This window comes from Zosterops lateralis (genome assembly GCF_965231275.1).
Source record: "Zosterops lateralis genome assembly, chromosome: 1".
Lineage (NCBI taxonomy): Eukaryota > Metazoa > Chordata > Aves > Passeriformes > Zosteropidae > Zosterops > Zosterops lateralis.
The window spans coordinates 52861116-52882366 of record NC_139762.1 but is presented as its reverse complement, the minus strand read 5'-3'; the positions used below and the strand labels follow the sequence as shown (position 1 = coordinate 52882366).

The window sequence follows — 21251 nt, the reverse complement described above, 5'->3', positions numbered from 1 at the left end:
CAAGAGAGAAATACTGGTCTCAATTCAGTGCTTCAAAAAGGAAGATGTCAACAGTCTACTTAAAACATATCCATTCTCATTTTCTCAATCTCTGTATTCCTATCTTTACCGATTTTGATGTTATCTGCCTTTTCTCAAAATCACGTTTCTAATCCTGGATGCAATCTCACATCACCATTCTGCTACTTTCTCTTTTTTCTTCCCCTTGGCTTGGCTTGACTCCCCCCACCATATGAATTTACTGTCCCAGAGAAGTCACAGCTGCTTCTACGGCAAGATATAGAATCATCTATCAAAAATTTATATCTCCCAACTCACCTGAAAACAACAGCTTTGCTCAGTGGTGTGTAATCGGTATGCATGTCTAAAATGAATAGTTCCAGAGCACGCTCACTACAGTCAGTTGTTAATGGCTTATTAATTACACATCAGGATGCCATAAACAACTTACTGCCAAAACCTAAGTTTTTACAACACACTACAAAAGTCAGTGATGACATCCACCAGACTTTCATCCTCTATGGAACTTGATAAAACAGCAGGAAAAAAACACCTTTTCCACAAACATCTAGAGCCAAAAATTGGGAGAGAGCAGTGCCCCCTCATATACAACATGTAAAATGTTTACAAAGGCAACAGTGAATGAAGAATTGAGACACTGTAGAGGAGATAGCCAGGACTGTTTGCCATTAGGGTACAGGAATAGATCACTGCAGAGAAAATAATTTCCTTCAGTGTCATATTTTTGGGAAGAAGAGATCAATCACATACACTAATATGTACCAAAAATGTAAACAGAACTAAAAGGTCTACAAACGAATTGCAAAGGAGGAGTCAATGCTTAGTGGCAATGCTTACCTACTTGAACAACCCCCCAAAAATCTAAATAGCACACATTCATTAACTGAGTCATCACAGACAAACACATTTCATTTTTTAATTCCAGAATACTCTAGCCAGATGTGATTGATTTGTTCTCCTACTGGTCCTTGCCCTTTTGTGGTTCTGCAGAGACATTGGGAGCTGGCAATAACTCACCACCTGCCTCAGAGAGCTTTCTTGTTTTTGGAAATCTCCAGGCAGCGTGACATTTACATTTATTATGGCTGGTTCTGGGCATTTAAGGATGAAAACAATTAAAGTATATTTGCAAGGGATATGACAAATGGGCATTTGTACTCTGGCCAATTTTTCACTGACTTTCATTGAAGTACACCATATTATGTTCCAGCTTTGACTCTGCTGTTGTCTAAAAAAGATGATTTCCCAGTATCCATGTGGACAGGCTGACTGATGAGAATGTCTTTAGGGTTAAATGTCATCAGCATAAACTATGAGGTCTCTTTCTTGGATAAATTCAGCCCCTACACTCACCAGTGAAAATTCAGCATCAGTGCTGAAATCTATCAAGATAATTTGGACCCCCACCAATCTAAATGAGAGCTTTCTGGCTCTCTGCAGATCTCCCTCTTGCTCAGAAAGGCGTTTTGACTTTACAATAGACATCCTTTAGTAGCGGCAGGTTGCTTTTGATTTTCATGTGAGTTTTTGTACTATCACCAACCTACAGCCACCAGAGTGATGAGGATTATCTGCATCAATGCTGGACTGAAGCAGAACACCTATTTCTTCATTCCTCTGGGTTACATTTCCATTAGCAGAAGCAAGGACTGAAGTAACATAGGGGATGCAAGGGAAAGAACAGAATTTTGCTCTCTTGACAACCCTCTCCCCTCTACTTAATAATGAAATTAGTTTCCATAGTTGCAATATGCCATAACAATGTAGCTGCACACACATAAGTGCTCTGGTCAGGAAAGTGAAGTGAGATAATTGGGGACATCAAGACTGGAGACAGCCAGGGCTGCAGTGACCACACACAGGTGGAGTTTGCAGTCCTGAGATGTACAGGTCAGGTAAGGAGTAAAGTTAGGCTCTGAACTTTAGGAAAGCAAAATTCCAGCTCTTCAGAGAGACAGTCAGTGGGATCTCTTGTGAAACTGCCCTCACGGACAGGGGAGGAGAGTAGAGCTGGCAGATCTTTAAGGAAGTCTTCCATAGAGCACAAGAGCCAGCAATCCCCAGGAGCAAGAAAACAGGCAGGGAAAACAAGAGATGGGCATGGCTGAGTAGGGAAATGGTCGTTCAAACTAAAGGGAAAGAAGCAAATGCACAGGCAGTGGAAACAAGGACAGAAGACCTGGGAAGAGTACAGAGATGAAATACAGCTAAGGAAGGTCAAGGTAAAGTTGAACCTGGCAAGGGATGCAAGGAATAACAAGAAGGGCTTCCACAGATATGTTAACCAGAAAAGGAAGGTCAAAGAGGGTGCACCCACCCTTGATAAACAGTGGTGGAAAATGGGAACAACAGATGAGGAGAAGACTGAGGTACTCTACAGCTCTTTCATCTCAATGTGTCAGCCTCTCTACCTACACCTCTTGAGTGGATGGACAGCAGGATGGGAACTGGGGGAGCAAAACACTTCTTGCTGTAAGTAGAGATCAGGTTCATGACCATCTAAGGAACTTGAATGTACATAAGTCTATGGGACCTGACGAAATACATCCCAGGGCCCTGAGAGAATTGACTGATGTAGTTGCCAAGCCACTCTCCATATTTGAAAAGTCCTGGCAGTCAGGTGAAGTCCCAGGTGTCTGAAAAAAGGGAAACATCATACTTCTCTTTAAAAATGTAGAAAGTAGGACCCTGGGATCCAATGACCTGTCAGTCTCACCTCTGTGCCTGGGAAGATCATGGAACAGCTCCTCCTAGAAGCTGTGCGAAGGTACATAGAGGACAGGGAGGTGATTCGATACAGCCAGCACAGCTCCACCAAGGACAAGTCCTCTCTGAACAACCCAGTGGCCTTCTATGATGGGGTGACAACATCAGTGGAGAAGGCTCCCAAGGAAGTGGTCAAAGCTCCAGATGTCATTTATCTGGACTTCTGTAAAAAGTAGTGAACACAGTTCTCCACAACATCCTTCTCTCCAAACTGGGGAGAGATGGATTTGATGGATAGATTATTAGGTGGATAAGGAATTGGTTGTATGGTCACATTCAGAGGGTGGTGGTCAGTGACTCAGAGTCCCAATGGACATCTGTGATAAGACGTGTCACTCAGGGATTCATATTGGAACCTTTGCTATTAAATGTCTTCATTAATGATGTAGATGAAAGGCTAAGTGCATCCTCAGCAAAATTACAGATGACATCAAGCTGAATAGTGCAGTTGACACAGCTGAATGATGGGATGTCATCCAGAGGGAACTAATTACAGCCTTCCAGTAGAAGCCTACAAGAAAGACGAAGAGAGACTTTTTCTGGGGTCATGCAGTTCAAAAATTACTTGGACAACACTCAGGCATATGGTGCGACTCTTTGCATTGTCGTGTGCAGGTCCAGGAGTTGGATTTGATGATCCTGATGGGTCCATTCCAACTCAGGACATTCTATGATGATTCTAAATTTTATTTCAAGATGGTACCACTTGTGTTTTGGAGAGTCATCTACTCTGTGCACAGCTGTGCTGGAGTCTCTCTGAGATTTTTTTATTCTACTCCTTCCTGGCAATTATTGCCTATTACTGCTGCATGGAAGGATAATATATATACATGCTCTATATCCCATTAGAGATGGCTTTCCAGCTGAACTGACCTTACCACTAAAAGTGGTTTGAGCTAGTTCTGAACTAAGGTACTCACACAAATCTTTCTGTTAGCAGAGCCCACAGTACTAATGTTCCCCCAACAGTGTGATCTGGAAAAGCATATCTGTTTATCTCCTTAAAGCAGCCTTTCCAAACTGAATGCCAGGGACCCTGCTGCCTCACCAAAGAGGAGCTGGATCTGAATCTCTCTCCCATTAATTCCAAACATTTATTGACATATGTGGAAATTAACTGAATGTGTGACCTCAAATCCCCATTTCAAGCCTTTTCACAAAGTCTGAGTTTTCAAGCTGCTGTTCAGCAAAAAAATGCAAATACAGGTTTAGAGGCCCAGCACAACTGAGTTCTGTGTTCATCAGTCATTTAATGTACACCAAATGGTCTTTCTAGTTCAAAATCATTTTATGCAATGCTAAGCAAGGCCCTGGTTGTTTTTGCTGACTTGCAGTAAGCCAGTGGGATGCCAGGCTGCCACCATCAGAACATCTGCTTCACTGGAAAAGTATTTCAGCAGGCCATGCCTTGTAATAAATGATATGACCCTGGAAGGCAGACAGCAGCACTCCTGTGGGCAAACAGCTTGCCAAAGGTCAACGCCACCCAACGCTGTGGGATCAGCAACATCATTTCTGTCCATTCCACCCCTACCCAGAGTCTTAGTGCTGTAATGGATAAGCGAAAAAATACATCACTGATAATGTATCTTCTGCCAGTAAAGAACAAGAGAAGGGAGGGAAAGAGAGGAAAGCAGAGGAGAATGGGAATCCAGCTGTGAAGCTATTTACTCTGCCACTGAAAACAAAGCTATTCCCAGAAGCACCACTTAGTTTGCCTCAGTCAGAACTGGGGTAGCAAAATGTGTGATATAAACTATTTCAGTTATGAAACAGGTAAGAGAGTGCTTTTACAAACAGCCTCACTAGCACAGATACCTGTCCATTTTAATTTACAACATTTCCCAGAAGAGTCCCTGACCCTCTTTTTTTCCCCATTTTTTTCAGAAGTTATTAATTTTCTTTCATCTTTTAGACTATGAATTCTCCAAAAACATAAACCACAACTGCTTCTGTAAACTTTTTGTTTCATTCACAATGCAACATCAATAAAACTCCAGTGAAGTAAAACAGTGCAAACATCTCTATTTTACTAACAATGTAAACAGCATCAAAATGATTTGGGATCCTGTCCATCTACCTGTGCCATTAGTAGTCACTGGATGCTCTGTTATTACAGTTAGAGAAAGGTCTTGCTCCTGTTGTTATTGCTATTGCCTTTTGAAGTGGAATGACAGTGGCACTCTTTCCAATGGCAGCATTTTACAGCAATTTAACTTCCTGCCTAAAGAAGGCAAATTGGCATGAAAATTATCTGGAAAGCACAATACCATACACACAGGGTTTATATATATATATTTATATATATAGAGAGAGGGATAAATATAGAGAGATAGCTATAGATAGGTATATATATACACACACACACACACACACACATATGCTGGCATTTTCAGTACAGGCATGACATACAGCATATCTAAAAGGCCATAGGGATGAAGAATAAATTACTTGGAAAGATTATTTTCTAAAGTAATTTCACAGAAAAGGAAGAATTTCCTAAAAAAGCCTTCCATTACCCTCCAACCTCTTCTTTGATGAGCAGTGCAGCTGATTTCTACCTTCATTCTTATTTACCTTCCATGAAAGCACCACTGAGGACCTAATGAAGAATGCTGGGTAATTCTGGCATTATTGGATTTTTTGTTATTTATTTATTAGACATGAGAGCTGTTATCAGCAAGCAGCCAGGTGAGTCAAATCAGATAAAGCATTATCTGATTCCTGTGTTTTAAATCAGATTTTAATAGAGAAAAGGTCTGTATCCCTTTGGGAATGGAAAGAATATGTTTATAATATGTTCTGAGTATGTGCTACACAATAGCAAATATGGATAAAAATATTTTTTCTAATCAATTTTCCACTTTCTTCTCCAAGTTCTTTCACCCATAAGATGAGAACTAAAACAAATGAAAATTCTATTTTTGACATAAAAAGCATGCATACATGCTGCTTTCTCAAACAAACATACAAAAAAAAGTACTGAATTCTGTAATATTAGGAGACATGCCAGCTATTCTCTTCTAGCAGAAATAACTTACAGATTTCAGGTTTATCAAATTCAGCCATTGAAATGAGATTTTTGGTAACTTACTCTTAACCTCAATACAGCTTCTGTCCTAGTTATTTATCCTTATCTTTTTGTATTCAGAACCTATGAAGTATCATGCCAGCACCTGCACACTGGACACAGATAACATTTGACTACCACTTCAAGGTTTTACCAATTTTAATTGGCAGAGTAATCTAGAGACGCTCAGGCAGAAATTGGTGTTAAACATCAAAAACCTTGATGCAAAGCCAGCTCTTTCTTGTACTGCAGTGTTATTTGAATTTTGATTTGCTGGAAATTACTGTTTGTAAAAATGAGGGCTCCCCTACCACCTAATGCATCAGTGTTTGAACTAAAATTCTGAAATTAGTTTACTGCCCAGGTACCTAAATATTCTGAGGGCTCAAAAATTACTTTTTAAAACCCAACTTGTTAGGTCACATCCAATTAATTCCATAACAAACTGGAGGAATAGGCCTTTCATGTCGTGTTCAGTTTAAAAATTCCATTTCTTTTATGAATTACACATGAAAATGAATTTATAACCACAAAAAAATTATTCACTAAGGTTTACAATATATTTACACTGAGGTGTATGCTCAGATTGCTGTTAATGAATGAACAGGTAAAGCTCTGCCATTGCCAGACATCAGCAGCAAGGCTGACACCCACATCACACTTCAGTATCTATTCTTATTATTCTATTTCTTCCCAGCTGATCCTTTGTTTCTCCATCCCAAGTTACAGGAGGATTAATATCTTTTGAAGTAAGTGCAAAACTACAGGCATCATAAAAGTGCATTAACTTAACTATGACAGCTAGTATCAAACTTTAACTATCAGACTGTAGGTCCCATTTATTAGGGAAAAAATCCAACCAAGTCACAACTAACCACATGCTGAACTGGAGATATTGGTTTCCCTTTTGGGGAATATAACTGCACTTTAATTTTTTAATCACTGTTTGAGCAATAACCTTATTCAAAAGTTATTCTGCATTTGGATGAGTGAAAATGTTAGCTCTAGTCACTTGAGCAAGAGAGCAGTTTCAGGTTGTAATGACCTTGATGTCTCAGATAGATTGAGCCTCTTCAAGGAAGACCAGATAATTTTTTGGCTTTACAGATATATCCATGATTAATGTGGAGAAGTAAATGAAAGAACTACAACCCAGGAGAAATATGAATATTGAGACTGAAAACAGCCTGTGACAGGATGCAATATATACATCACCAAGGAAAACACTCTAAAGGTCTGCTCTCTTTCCTCCTGGAAAACAACAGCAGCAAAGGTGGGGAGAAGCAGAAATGATGGTGTTGTGTTAAGGTGAAACAAGCAGGAAACAGTCATACAAATACTTTTCTGTCCCCCAGAAAAAAAAAAAAAGGAAGATAAAATTAAGTGTATTAAAAAACCCCACAGGTCCATATCTAGTTATGATCAACATTTAAGAAACTGATATCTTAACCCTACTCTAGAGAAAAAAAATATTTGCTGCCTTTTCATCTCCCCCCTGCATCCTCCTCCAGCTGGCACAGCTGACTTGCAATCCCTTTCTCTTTAGCTTTAGCAGATCAGGCAAACATAATTTAGTAGCAACAAAGGAACAGAGCAGACAGACCATCTTTAAAATTACCAACTTTCTAAAGAGGACCTTGTAAATCTGATTAAATTTATGGAATTAAACAGAAAAAATTCTGTTGTATCTGAAAAAATGGCTTTTTCAACTAATAAAAATCAGAAGAAAGGGCTGTGACCTCATTGCAACTACCACATTTTGATCCACACAGTCGCCTTTTGCAAGGCAACACAGGATTCAGAGATGCTTCCTTCATTAATGTGAGGCTGGTCTGAGCTTCTTGCACCTCATTCTGAAGGATAGAACATTTTCTGAAGAAATTAGTATCTCAGTGCAATGGGTCACAGAAGTTGCTGGACAACAGGAGATGAGCAGATGAAAATTCAGTATCTTATATGTCAACTGTGTTTATACATACAAATGAAAATATCTGACTCTTTTTTAAAATCAAAGGAATGTCTCTCACAGAACACATTCAGCCCTTCCAGTCCAGTTTAAGAGGACAGGAACATTGGTAGCCAGACAGCTCTTCATCTGGCAATTCTTCCACAATCCAAAACTAATGCCATATCTATATCTGTTATCATTAATGAGCTACTAATGCTGACCACCACCTTAACTGCACATGCTCAAGCTCTCAGTGGAACCAGCAGATGTTCTGCTGGCTGGCACAGTGGGTCACTCACATTCATTCTTAGCCAGTGAAGACATTGCACTGCAAACTGTAAGAACAGCATGCCCTTTCTGCATGGAATGGCTCTAAAGCCTGGACATGTCAATTGAACTGATATTAGTGCCTCTCAATTACTGCTTTGCTCCCACTTAAGTTTTAATGAATTTTTATGGAAAATATCCCGTTACTTTCCTGTGTAAATGCATCCCAAATGACTCAGTGTGGAGGGAAGAGGCAGGAGGATGAAGATTGTTTCAGTTTTTTTGGGTCATAAAACCTCCTTTCTCTACAGATAAATGTCCCTGGTTCTAGATCAAATGGACTCTTTTCCACTTTAAAGTGAGAAAAAGGATCTATTCATTCAGGGTCGAGAAACAGACAATATACATGAAGCAGTTCAGGCGAAGTGAAGTAGCTTTAATAATCTGTACCACTTTATTATTTGTCTGTTGTAACTTTATGGCTTATAAGCAGGAGTTTAGACACTCGTGGCTTCTTCTCCCTGGAGGGCAATGTATCAAGATGGTAATGTATCATGACCTCAACAAATGTTCTGTTTGAAGAGCACAATGACTCCCAAATGGAAAATGTGTTTCTGCCTGTGATATCTCAGGTTGAGATATTTTCCTCTCGCTTTTTTTTATAAAAACCTCTTCATTTCTAAAAAAAAAATTGGCCTGGCAGGGATTCAATGCCATGCTTCACCTTCAAACTTGTAAGGCCCTTCATCAGTGGTGAAGCTGCTCTAAATGTAGCATCAGGACCACACCAAACCCATTGTCCCAGAGGCATCTCACTTACTGAGGTTCCACCTCAGGCCGGTTGTGGTCACTCTCTCGCAGGGGTTCCCGACGGGGATGAGGCCACACCAGGAGCCCTCCAGTCCCGTGTCCACGTGCAGCCTGTGCTTGCCCTGCAAGACAGAAGTGTTTCTGGAGTCAGTGCTTGCCAGGTGCCCAAATGGCATTTGATGGCAGACCTTGCAAACAAATGAGGAGGTACTTGGAGACAGGTCCAGACTGTCCCCCAAGGGCTCAGGAATATTTGGTTGCAGCAGGAAGTCAGGCCACTGATGTTTACAGAGGGAGGAGAGATGTGTGCTTAGGTTCCAGACCTTAGGGCTTTCAAAAGTTTGTTTCTAGGCTTTTCTAAGCAGAAGCTAGCTTTGCTCATTCTTCCCTGGTATTATTGGAATAGGCCCTTCTGTCAAAGCTAGGCTCTTTTTTCCTGTGAAATGAAGGTATCCTGATCCATTCACTCATTTTTTCCTCGTCTAAACAGCTGTGTTTCACTTTGTAAACAGTACTAGTCAAAGCACCACTGAAGTGCCTCAATTATTTTGACAACATCTGTAAAATTTCATGTACTTCTCCAGGCATGTACTCTTCCCAGAAGGAGAAATACATGCATAAACTTAACTAGGTGCTAGAGAAATTAACCTAAATATTTAGAGTAACCTGCTTTCACTAAGTAATGAAAAAAACTCAAATTAAAACATTTTTTACACCTAAGATAAATTTATCTAGTAACTAAAATGTTCATGGGATGCAGAAGAAACAACAGCTATTAATGATGATGTATTTGTGATAAATCTCTTAATTAGCACTTACAGCTCTATGTGAACATCCTATGAACAGTGACAAGGAAGAGTAGATAATGGAAATCTTTAACAGAATGCAAAGTGCTGAGTGTTACAGTTCTGGCACAATCTGTGTTCTAAGAAACTAAGAAAGTGTTTATGGAAACCAGCTACGAGAAAGCAGCAAATGAAAAGTAATGACAAGATCAGTGGAGAAATCTGGCCTCTTCTACACAGGTAATTTATTCCTTCAAATAAGCCTGGGATTCATGTAGAGAAGCTTGGGATTCTTTGAAATAGAGGAAATTTGGGGTTTTATTTTATTTCCTTGTGGATGCAGGCAAGCAAAACTCTTGAGCACGTCCTTTGCACACAAATTCTTCATCACTATAAATAAAACCATATATACCTATTTATAAATATACCAAAATAAAAGGACTCTGATGACCTATGACTATTCAGTGAACACTCTGTTAAGCAAGAAACCAAGGTTTTATACCAAAAGAAATGAAGAAAAGTTGAACCATAAAACTCAACTAAATGTCCCAAACAGCAAAAAAAAGTCTCACAAATTTTGTCAGGAGAATGGATCTGCTTTTTTTTCCTGCCCTGTCCTGTCCTCTGCTCATTTCACATGCCTTACAAATACAAAGTCACTAGTTAGAAAGTCAAAATATCTTATTGCTGAGACATTGATGTCTGAGGCATTCAACAGCTTCTCCTGTTAATGCCAAATGCATTATGAAGAAACAACTTCAATACATGTCATGCTCTCAGTTAACAAATGAACCTTGGAAAAGCTGTCAATTAGGGAATATCAGATTGCATAGCTTAAGTCTATTTGATTGTTTGCAGAGGAACAAGGAAACCAATCCAATATTATCTGTCCTCTCAGGGTGTCCAGCTTCATGTGGTGATGAGCCATGGATATGTGTAGTGGTTGTGAATGCTTGCCTGCTAAATTCAGAGGTGTAACAAATTCAGGCTTGATAAGCTTTTAGCTATGCAATATGCCATGCCATTTCTCTCTCACAGCATGGAGGGAGGAGGAAAGGAAGAGGAGAGCTAAAAGTACAAGCTCTCTCGTTATGCGATTACAGATATTGTCGATAATGAAGCTGATGATGAATGAGAGATGAAGGGATGGGACTGTCTGATCCCAGTGAATGCACACATTGCTGCTCACAGCTGCTGGAGGAGAGGAGCAAACTCACCATATTAATCAATTAGTAAAGGAATATGAAAAGCAGATGAGAAAGTAGCTGGCCCCACAGAGAACCTGATAAAGTTCCATATTCTCAAAGTCTATGTCTAACTACTATCAGGTTTGCATTCCCTATTTGATGACATTCTGGCCCAGCTTGCAGATAGGGAATCAATTCAGTAGAAATTTATGCAGAAAGCTGTCTTCCTGTGCTCATGAAATAAATCTTTAAAACAAAAGATGCCAATACCAGAGGCTTGCCAATATCTAGGATTTTATCAGGAGTGTTTCAATGTCTGGTACTTCCTGAAAATCCCAGTTCACACGTTCCAGTGATTATGTACACACAATAATTTTCTTCCCTAAAAGGACATTTTCTAGCACTCAGTTGTTAAGAGAAATTTCAAATAGGGTGCCCAAAGGGCTAAATCCAAGGCAGCAGGTGAATGGGAATATTGAAATGCAAATAATTAAAAAAAGAAAAATCCTTTCAGCTGTAAGGCCAAACTTATGTTAGGAATTGGTTCAATAATATAACAGAAGTCAGTTTCTCAAGCTTTTCTTTAAATAAATCAATAAGGGATTTTAATATTACTGGGGATAGTGGGAGCAGAAAAGGGAAATGAATGTTGGGAAAAAACAAACAAATTGCAAATAACTCACTCATTTTTGCCAAAAAAGGTTAATCAGCCAATGCATTTGTACAGTAAAGCTCTAAATTCAAAGCACTGTGAACCTGCCATGAGGGAAATTCAGTTCCCAAGCTTATCTCTAATTTTTTGAGTACAGATCTCTCAACCAAGATGGAACTGATATTTGCAGAAGGAAGGGAGGATCAGAGCTTGTAATTTGCAAATACAAGTAATAATTTGTTCTATTTAAGTCTGTGTGATTAAAGGAATAATTATATACTGTCACTTAAAATATCAGACTGTTTTCAGTTTCTGCAGAAGTCAAATTTCCAAAACTAGGTTTAAAAAGAAAACTGAACTTTGACTAAATAAATCTCTTCTTATATTTTTTTTTGCCTCTGTAGGAGGCAACTGAAATATTTTCACATTTAACTTAAGAATCAAATATTACCATGTTTGAATGTTCCTGTTGATGAAAGAATGGCAAATAATACAGCTGCATTGATTTTTATCTTATTAAGTCAGTTTTGAAAAACATTGATCAATCTTCAGCATCGATCTTTTTTCCTTCATTTTGTTTTGATGCTGGAAAATAAGATCAATTTTTGAGTTCAGCAATAAGAAGAAAATGTCAGAAGATATTTTTAAGAATGCTTTATCCACATAGGTTAAACTTTTCTTTTTGATGCCTAATGCCTTGTGTTATAAGAAAGCATTTAAGAAGTAGTGATTAAATAGACACCCACTCCAACAGTCTTTTTGCTGAGGAAAGACCTAAAGACATAGTTATTATTTGCCACATCTAACTGAAATGAATAGAAGTCTGATTGCCAGGAATGCATTCACCTAACCCCATTCAAGGTTGTGAGATGCTAAACCCTTAGTCAAAAATCTGCAAGCTGAAAGCACATGAACAGCATCAAGACAAAAGTGGTAGCTTCTCTATGTGCATGGATACCCCAGTACAGAGAAAATTACTTCTCCAAGTGCTTTTCAGACCATATTGAAGAGATGCATTGCAATAAATGTACACTCTAAAACAGATATAGAGGAACAAAATGTTATGAAAGAGAGACAGAATGGGGACTAATCTGCAGTGATGCATTCTGAAGGAATCTGAAGGAGAGAAACCTGGAACTTGTCAGGCTGAAACTGAACATTGAGGAGAGGCATAAAGTTTAACAGGATGCTGGGGAAAGTTAAGGAATTAAAATTAAGCTTTGTAAAACAAATTAAGAAAGATATAGTAAACAGATCTTGGAAACTGCAGAATATCTAGGACATGTGAAAGTAAACAGAGAAGGAAAAGAAAAAGGAATGAGTTGCCAGATTGAAGGACAAAGCAAACTTACTTTGATTTAACAAAATCAACTGAATAATTTCAGTACTAGAAATCACTGATTTTCTAAAAGGTGTACTTTCACCCATGCTTGGTGTGAGATCTGGGACTACAGAGAAACAGGATTTCTTGAGATGTGGCCAACTGCTCTATGACACCTCCTCCACTACCTAGATCTTGTTTTCCATGATCTTCTGAAAAAAAACCATCTTTTATTTTTTTTTTTTAATCAGTTTTATTTCTATGATTACTCCATAGATGGCAGCACACACTTGAAAGCAACAACAGCAGCAAAATACTAAATACAGATGTCACAGTGTTACCCAGGGAAAAAGAAAAAACCACAATCTGTTCTAGTACATAAACATCTGGATGGAGAAAATGGTATGCAGAAAAAAGACTTAGGGAATGGGTGGAAATCAACACAATCACCAAAGACAGCAGCAGAGGGGAGGAAGAGAAAAGGAACAAGGATGAAACAAAACTGAGAACATTTATGTTTAAAATCAAATATGACTGACAATAAAGAAAAAAAAAATCCAGAAATATTTCTACTAATCATTAGTTGTGTAAGAGCTTGACTTAACAATAATAAAAGCTTTTAGGCTGAGATTTTGAGCAAGATAAACACAGCCAATTTTTCTAAAAGGATGTACTTAAGAAGAGCCATTTTGTTATAACCCTAAAATATCATCAATTGTCTTTTCACACAAATACACACAGTGCCAAGTTGCTATTATGTTATATTCAGAGAACATTTTCTGAGCCAACCAGGCCTTTGGTTACTGTTGAAAATAAAAGTATCCACAGTTCCAGCAAAAACTCATACATCTAATAGCTCTCATATGTCATATCAATGACTGCTTAAATACATAGAGAAAAATCAGCAAATTTATTATGTTTCCAAATAATACTGAAAACTGTTGGACCCAGTCCTGCCAATTCCTACTATCAAAGTTTATATTGTTCCTGTGCTGAAATGGATAGACTTAAGTGTATCAGTTATTTGCAAGACAGAGCCCTACCAAGGCTACCCTTCAAGAGAAGCACTTAATAAAAAAATTACTTTACAGTGAATAAAATCCCAGGAAGGAAAGACAGAATATATTATAATCCTTATTAGACCCAATTAATGAACACATCTGTTTCAAACCAATTTATGGTAAGGGTACAGAAATCCCTGTGGAAGTGAGTGCCAGTAAACTGCAAAGAGTTAGTACACCCTGAGGTTATACATTTAAATAGTTGATGCTGTATATCTAATGTATGAATTATCCACAGACAGCAAATGATTCCAGAATTTCACATATTCACACATGAACATCTTCTGCAGTCCTAGCAAAAACCAGCCTGAGTGAACACTTCTCCTGTCACTGAGCACAGGGAGTGAATCCCTTGTTTGCCCATCACTTGTTGCAGCATGAGCTGTGAACAACTCCCTGTCTTCTGCAGCCCAGCCTGTATGTGTGGCAAAACCCCAGCAATCACAGGTGCAAAAAAAAGTGAAAGCATACTTCCCTTAGAATACTGCAAGCAGTTAAAAGTGCCAGCAGCATGCGTGCTAACATGCACACAAATAAAGGGATGAAAATATATTTTCAACTTAAAAAGATATCTGGGAATACAAAAGCTACTTTAGAAGGGAGTTTCATTAGTCTAATTCTTTTTCACAGACATCATAAAGATTGACAAATGCTGTAAATACTAATTCTTGTTCTACTCTGAACACCACCAAAAGGAGAAACTCATTCTGTTTAAACTTCACACTTGCAAATGAGGTTCCACAACATTTTCTCCAGTTTTCCACAAGTCAGTGCAAAATACACCACAAACACAGAGTGAAACTACAATAATCAAGAAACCCCTGGTCCTTTTCTAAATTCAAGCAAGCCTTAGACTGGCCCAGTGTGACATTTTATCCTTGAGCTTGTGCATTCGATGCTCTATCCTCAGCAGGCTCATGATTATAGGTTTAATTAGCATTTTTAGTGATGCCTTAAAAAAATCAGAACCATTTTCTTTATATCCATTTATGAGACTACAGAGTATAATAGATTGCAGGTAAGAGTGAAAAGTAGACAAGCTGCTGAAGATTTCATATTGCCTGTATAATTATTATGCAGTGTTGCAGTTAAATTGTCAGCCTAGAGGGGCCTTTACTAAGGGCACTAATACTCTGCAATTCCTAAGTGATAAAAAACACAGCATAATCTTTCTCATTATGAATCAGTTCATAATAAATTTAGTGTCACTGCCCTTCCTTTTTTGTGTATTTCTACAGGGGAAGAGTCTATAGGATCCCTTCTATCTAGACTATATTATCTTATTTTTCTGGGTATTAGAGAAGTGTGGGAGTTAATTTAAAAGACAGGATAATGTTCACCTAACTTGTGGCAAGAAACAATTTCTTCTTCTTAGCACTGAATCGCTGAGTGTTACTGGAAGGCACCTTTATGCTATTGCAAGAATTCACAAAATTCGAATCTGTTTATCTGTTCCTAGGAGTCTTCCCAGACAAACTGGCAAATCTCTGTAGCTCTCCTGCTTCAAACTCTCACTTGTAAATCTTCTATACTGCATAAGTAAGAAGAATGATCAACAGGCTGCGGGTCAACACCTTCTTTTAGCTTCTGGTATTTCTCAATCTTGTATTTCTCAATTCCTATGATGACTTTTTAAAAATGTCCTATACAATGGCAGCAAATCGTGAGCCCACAAATCCTCTCACATACCACCATTCTTTTCATAGAACTGGCTTCATATTTGGAGGTTTCATGTAAGGATTAAGGGCTTCAAAAAGCCTGGCCTCTGTAATTTCTTCAGTGCAAACAAACTGATGAACAGAATTCCTTTCATTGAGTGGAGGATTCTCACAAATGCTCTTTTCTCTCTTTCATTTCTGACTGTAACTATCATATACCTCTAGGCAAGAAAGATAGAGGCTGGAAGTAGCAAAGAATGAACTTAGGAGACAATTTTGCATTCCTTCTTAACCTCTGCTACAGGAGGAAACAATTTGCTGTCATTATAAAGATATTTATTGACCTAGGATAAGAAACCATATCTACTCTCAGTAGACAGAAAAATGGCTTCTGCTCTATAACAGCAGGCTTTGAAGACATGTTATGCCCCAGATCTGGTGCTAGCAATGACTGCTCCTTTCTACAATGGCTGATTGACTGACTTCTTTCTACACCTGTGAAATTCAAAGACATGTTGCTCAGGTCAAGAAGAAAAAGTTTAATTAAAGGAAATTCAAGCCCATCATTCAAATACCTCATTTTTTCTCTTCTTTTTTCCCCTACATTTTTCTTTTCTCTTGTATAGCTCAGTAGTCAGCTGGAGATTACAGTCCTTAAAAAATCCATTATTTTGTTGAGAGACTTGGTGGGGGAATGGAATATTGTACTGCTCAGAACTTCACTTTCCTCCATGAGACATACTTGGATAGGGGTCAGAAGTTTATTTGCAACAGTCACTTTGTAATGGATATAGCTCCAGGCCCCTTGCATTTCAGTACAGATTTATCCATGTCATCACTGTCATCAGTGACAGATTTGGCACTCAGAATACAGAGAAATATTCACAAGCACAATAAAATCATTCAAAATAGGCCAACCTGAGTTCTAAATATTTGACAGTGATTTCTTACCATAAACAAACACAGTCAGCCTGCCATCTTTTCTCACAGGAATTTGCATGCTGAATGTGTGTTTCCAGCACCACATGTGTCAGCCCAATTATAATTCTGAGGGAGCATCCCAAAAGCATCACAGCTTTATTTAAAATACTAAAAAGGAAGAAATTACATTGTATAGCAGGCAATGAAAGAAAAAAAAATACTCATGTGGCATTTACCTTTTGCTTTCCTTAGACTTACATGGAGGACTTCTTATATTCCCCAAATGAGTATTTAAAATTATCAACATGTTGATAGCATACCCAGCCTTTGCGTGAAATGGTTAAGTAATAAATTTTTGGTGCAGTGACAGAAAAATACCAATAAAGTTGCCAACCTGGATTTTAAGAGAGCAAACTTCAGCTACTCAAGGAGAATGTCCCCTGTGAATCTGCTCTGAAGGGCTCAGGAGATCAAAAATGCTGGTCATTTGTGGACACTGACACAATGAAGTGACCAACCATATCAGTGGAATGTTTGTAACTCTATGGGCCTGATGAGATTAATCCTGGAGCACTGAACGAGCAAGCAGATATTATGGAAGGACCTTTTTAAGTCATCTACCAAAGATCTTGGAAGCCTAGTTACATCCCCACTGACTGGAAACTAGCCAACACTCTTTTGATTCCTAAGCAGGGCTTGAAGGAAGCTCCAAGAAACTACAAATCTATTAGACTAACCTCAGTACCTGCAAGAATTACGGAGAAGATCCTACTGGGTGCTATTGTTTAAAAGACAATCCAATCATCAGGTCTAGTCAACATGAGTTTACAAAGGGAAAGTCCTATCTAATTTGAAAAGGCTACCCGTCTGCTGGATGAAGGGAAGATGGTGGATGTAGTTCTGCTGGATTTTAGTGCAGTTTTTGATACTGTCCCTCCCAGCATCCTTCTGGACAAGCTGTCCAACTGACATGAGCAGCTAGGTGGTGCACTGGGTCAAGAACTGCCTGAAGGGCCAGGCTTAAAGGGTTGCCATGCAACCTTTACTAGATCTGGCTGGTGACCAGTGATCAGTGGTGCTCCTCAGAGCTTAGTTCTCGAGCCACTTCTGTTCAATATTTGTATCTATGACCTGGATACAGGAGCTGGATGCACAGTTAGCAAGTCTGCAGATGAAACTGGGAGGTGGCTGTCTCAGGGGACAAGAGGCCTTGCAGGGGTGTCTGAACAGATTGGAGCATTGAGCAATCATCAATGGCATGAAACTGAAGAAGTCTAAATGCCAGATTATGCACCTGGGATGGAGTAATGCCGGACACGAGACTAAACTGGGAGAGGAGTGGCTGGAGGGCAGCCCTGCAGAAAGGGATCTGGGGATGCTGGTTTGTAAGGGATTTATTGAGCCGTGGTAGACATGCCTCATGCTTTTATGGTCAGCATATCTCGTCTTATTACAATTTGTCTTACACTTTTATACACTTCATAACTAGCTCATACATATGGCAAAAGTATAACTCCTTATTGGCTCTCAGCCAATGACGCACACGTTGCTAAGTCTTAATCCCACTGTTAGTGTTATCCTTATCTTTATGGCTTACTCTTCATTCCTCAGGAAGCTTCTGCATTTTGTTAACTAAACCAGGTCTGCCTCAATGACACTTTGACCTTTTAAACTTTTACTAGCCGCATAGTATATGTCCTTTGGAATGCAGCCATTCTTTAGTCAGGCTCCCTACACTGGTTGACAGGAGGTTCAACAGGAGGTTCAACAGGAATCAGCAGTGTGTGCCCTGGAAGGCAGCAGGGCAAACCTTAACCTGGAGTGCACCACACACAGCATCACCAGCCAGTCAATAGAGGTGATTAGATGATCACCTCTGTATTTAGTGCTGGTGCAGTTCAATTTGGATGTGAAGATACTTGAATGTGTCCCAGGGAAGACACCAAGCTGGCAAAAGGCACAGCACTCACATCCTTGAGGCCTCCGTGTTTGTCTGCTTTGGCGAGAAGGAGGCCAAGGGGAGACCTTACCACTCCCTACAGCTTCCTGAAGAGAGGCAGCTGCTGAGCTCTTCTCCCTGGTTCCCAGTGCTAGCACATGTGGGAGCAGATAAAAGCTGAATTCAGTGGGGAAGGTTCAGACTTGACCTGAGCAAACATTTTCCTTACCCCAAGGGTGGTGAAACCCTGGAACAGACTTCCTGCAGAAGTGGTCAGTGCCCTGTGCCTGTCAGTGTTGAAGAGGCATTTGGACAATGCCCTTAAAGCCATGCTTTAACTTTTGGTCAGTCCTGAAGTGCTCAGGTAATTGGACTAGGTGCTTGTTGTGGGTCTCTTCCAGCTGACCTATTCTATTGTGTTCTATGAAATTCTTCCAATTTACTGTCTGGGAACAAAATAGAACTTGAACCCATGAAACAGGGGACCACAGCAGAACAAGTCTATACCAAATACAGAGCAGTATCATGCACTGACATAACATAAAATGAGGGTAAAGAGAATGGCATTGCTGTTAAAACTCACAGCTCACCCTCACAAAAGCAGAAAGGCTGGAACAATAATAGACAAGTAATAGCGTCTATTTAGACCTCTTGACTCATGCATATTCTATTTTCTGTATATAAAAGTTTTCAGTCTCTTTCACACAATAGAAAGTCAGGATGCATCTTCTGAAAAAGGAACTGAACTCTCCCATAAATGGAAACTTGCTAGGCCAAACCTGTTTGTAGGCTTTATTAATGAGATAGAAGAATAAAATATCTCACAAAAGTATCAAAAAGAAACAAAAACAATCAAGGAAGAAAACATATAGCCAAATACTTGAAAAACCTAGAAGCTAAAGCATCAATTTCAAGCTATTTAAAGTAGTAATAAACCTAATACATAATCAAGGATTGCTTAAGGAATTAGGTGCATTACTCTTCCTTACTGGATTTCTTGTCTTCCTAAACTTCTCTAGCTACATTTCCCTCTCAGAAAGCATGTGATTTCATCACTACTCCTGCTCCATGAAGTGAGATGCTGTTGGGTTAGTACTAGGAGAGAATTGCAATCAAGACATCAAAGATTTCAGAATAAAAACCCTATTGCTTGCTTGTATTGGTTTAGCATGGCCTGGCTTTGGCAGGGGGAAAGCTACAGGGGCGGCTTCTGTGAGAGGCTGTTGGAAGCCCATGATGTTATTTGATGAGTGATCTGTCTGGGTCCTTACCTCAAGCCATGAACCCTTCATTATATTTTCCTCTCCCCTGTTCAGCTGCAGAGGGGAGTGGGAAAGGGGCTTTGGTGAGTACCTGGCATCCTGCCAGCATCAACCCACTCACTACACTTTCCTCAAACCATTACTAGCACAAAAGTGGAGTTTTGCAGATCAGGAGAACTTCTCCCAGAATGGGTCAAGTTAGAAAGGACCACCAGTGGGTCACCTGGTCCAATCTCCCTGCTCAAGCAGGGTCAGCCTAGAGCACATGGCAGAGGTTTGCATCCACACAGTTCTTGAATACCTCCAGTGAGGGAGACTCCACAAGATCTCTGGGCAATCTGTTCTGATATTTGATCACCCACACAGTAAAGAAGTTAGTCCCTGTATTCTGGTGGAACTTTCTGTGCATCAATTTCTGCTGGTTGTTACTGAACAAGTTATATTTCTCTAAGAAGCCTACACAGCAATGGGGGAAGATGTTGGAAAACTCTTTTAACTTTAGCACAATAGTGTATAATCCCTTTATTCATCATTAATGCTTAGTTTTGTACCATACAGTGCTTAGTACAAATACTAGAGATTAATGTGGCTATCTGGAGTATATTGCAACCTTGACTTGATTGATTATCAACAAAAGTATCTCTAAAAAAAACCAACCCTAAATATTTTAAATGTGTTATCTTTGATTTTGAAACAGGCAGAAATAATATATTCCTGGCTCCCAATAAGCAGCCATTGTGCAGACACTCATGTTCACATACAGGATTTGCAGACGGACCCTTTCCAAAATCAGGGCAAGCAGAGATTACTGTTTCTTACAAATGAGAAGCTCAGGACATGAAGCTCTTCAGAAAGATTTTTACAATGTGTGTCTTGGTTCCTCTCTGGTCCCCAGCTGCTCTTCCTACTCAGCAAAGCCTTGAGAATCTGCTTCTTAACAATCCTGACTGAGACCAGCTGTAGAGATGCCTGCAATTTTTTTGCAAATGTTTGCTGGAAGGATGGAAGGACAGTCACATAACCCTCCAGATGAAGAAACAACCACATTCATGGCTGTTTTCTTCAGGAGGTTTTGGTGAAAAGGTCAGACTCATTCCTGACAGACTACCAGGGTGGGAAACATTCCTGTATGCATTCACAGGCCACTGCTGGCTGCATTACACCACCTAGAGAGTTGGGGATGTGGAATCATCATCAGGAAGCCTTTGCACTGAGGTGATCAGGATGAGCTCCAGGAACTCCTGCCACAGACCAGACCATGCAGAAACACAAAGCAACAAGACACTTTCCCATTTAAAACAGAAATTAAAGCCCTACAGTAGAGGCACAAGACAAGAACTGACATGTAACAGGCAGCTGTCAATCAGCACAGCACTACAAAACCTTTCAATGGATGTCTCTCCAAAAAGTTAATAGTTAACAATCCCTGCATGGCATTTCAGGAGGGCTAAACATAGATAATTAGCCACACATGCCCTGGCTACAGGGCCAGCCATAGTGGCAGGATGAAACCAGTCAGAAATCATTTCAAGAGAAATCACTAATTTCTTCTGGGGTGTTTTGGACTTTATTAGCACGAAACC

General features: G+C 39.5%; 1 protein-coding gene across 5 annotated transcripts in view; it reads right to left on the bottom strand.

The window, feature by feature from the left end:
• Positions 1-21251, bottom strand: part of TPK1 (thiamin pyrophosphokinase 1) — a 301853-nt gene that overhangs the window by 53147 nt on the left and 227455 nt on the right. For all 5 annotated transcript variants that reach the window (XM_083859788.1, XM_083859787.1, XM_083859785.1 and 2 more), the window contains one exon: positions 8893-9004. In XM_083859788.1, coding sequence (XP_083715914.1) covers positions 8893-9004 — 112 coding nt within the window. The remainder of the gene's footprint in view (positions 1-8892; positions 9005-21251) is intronic.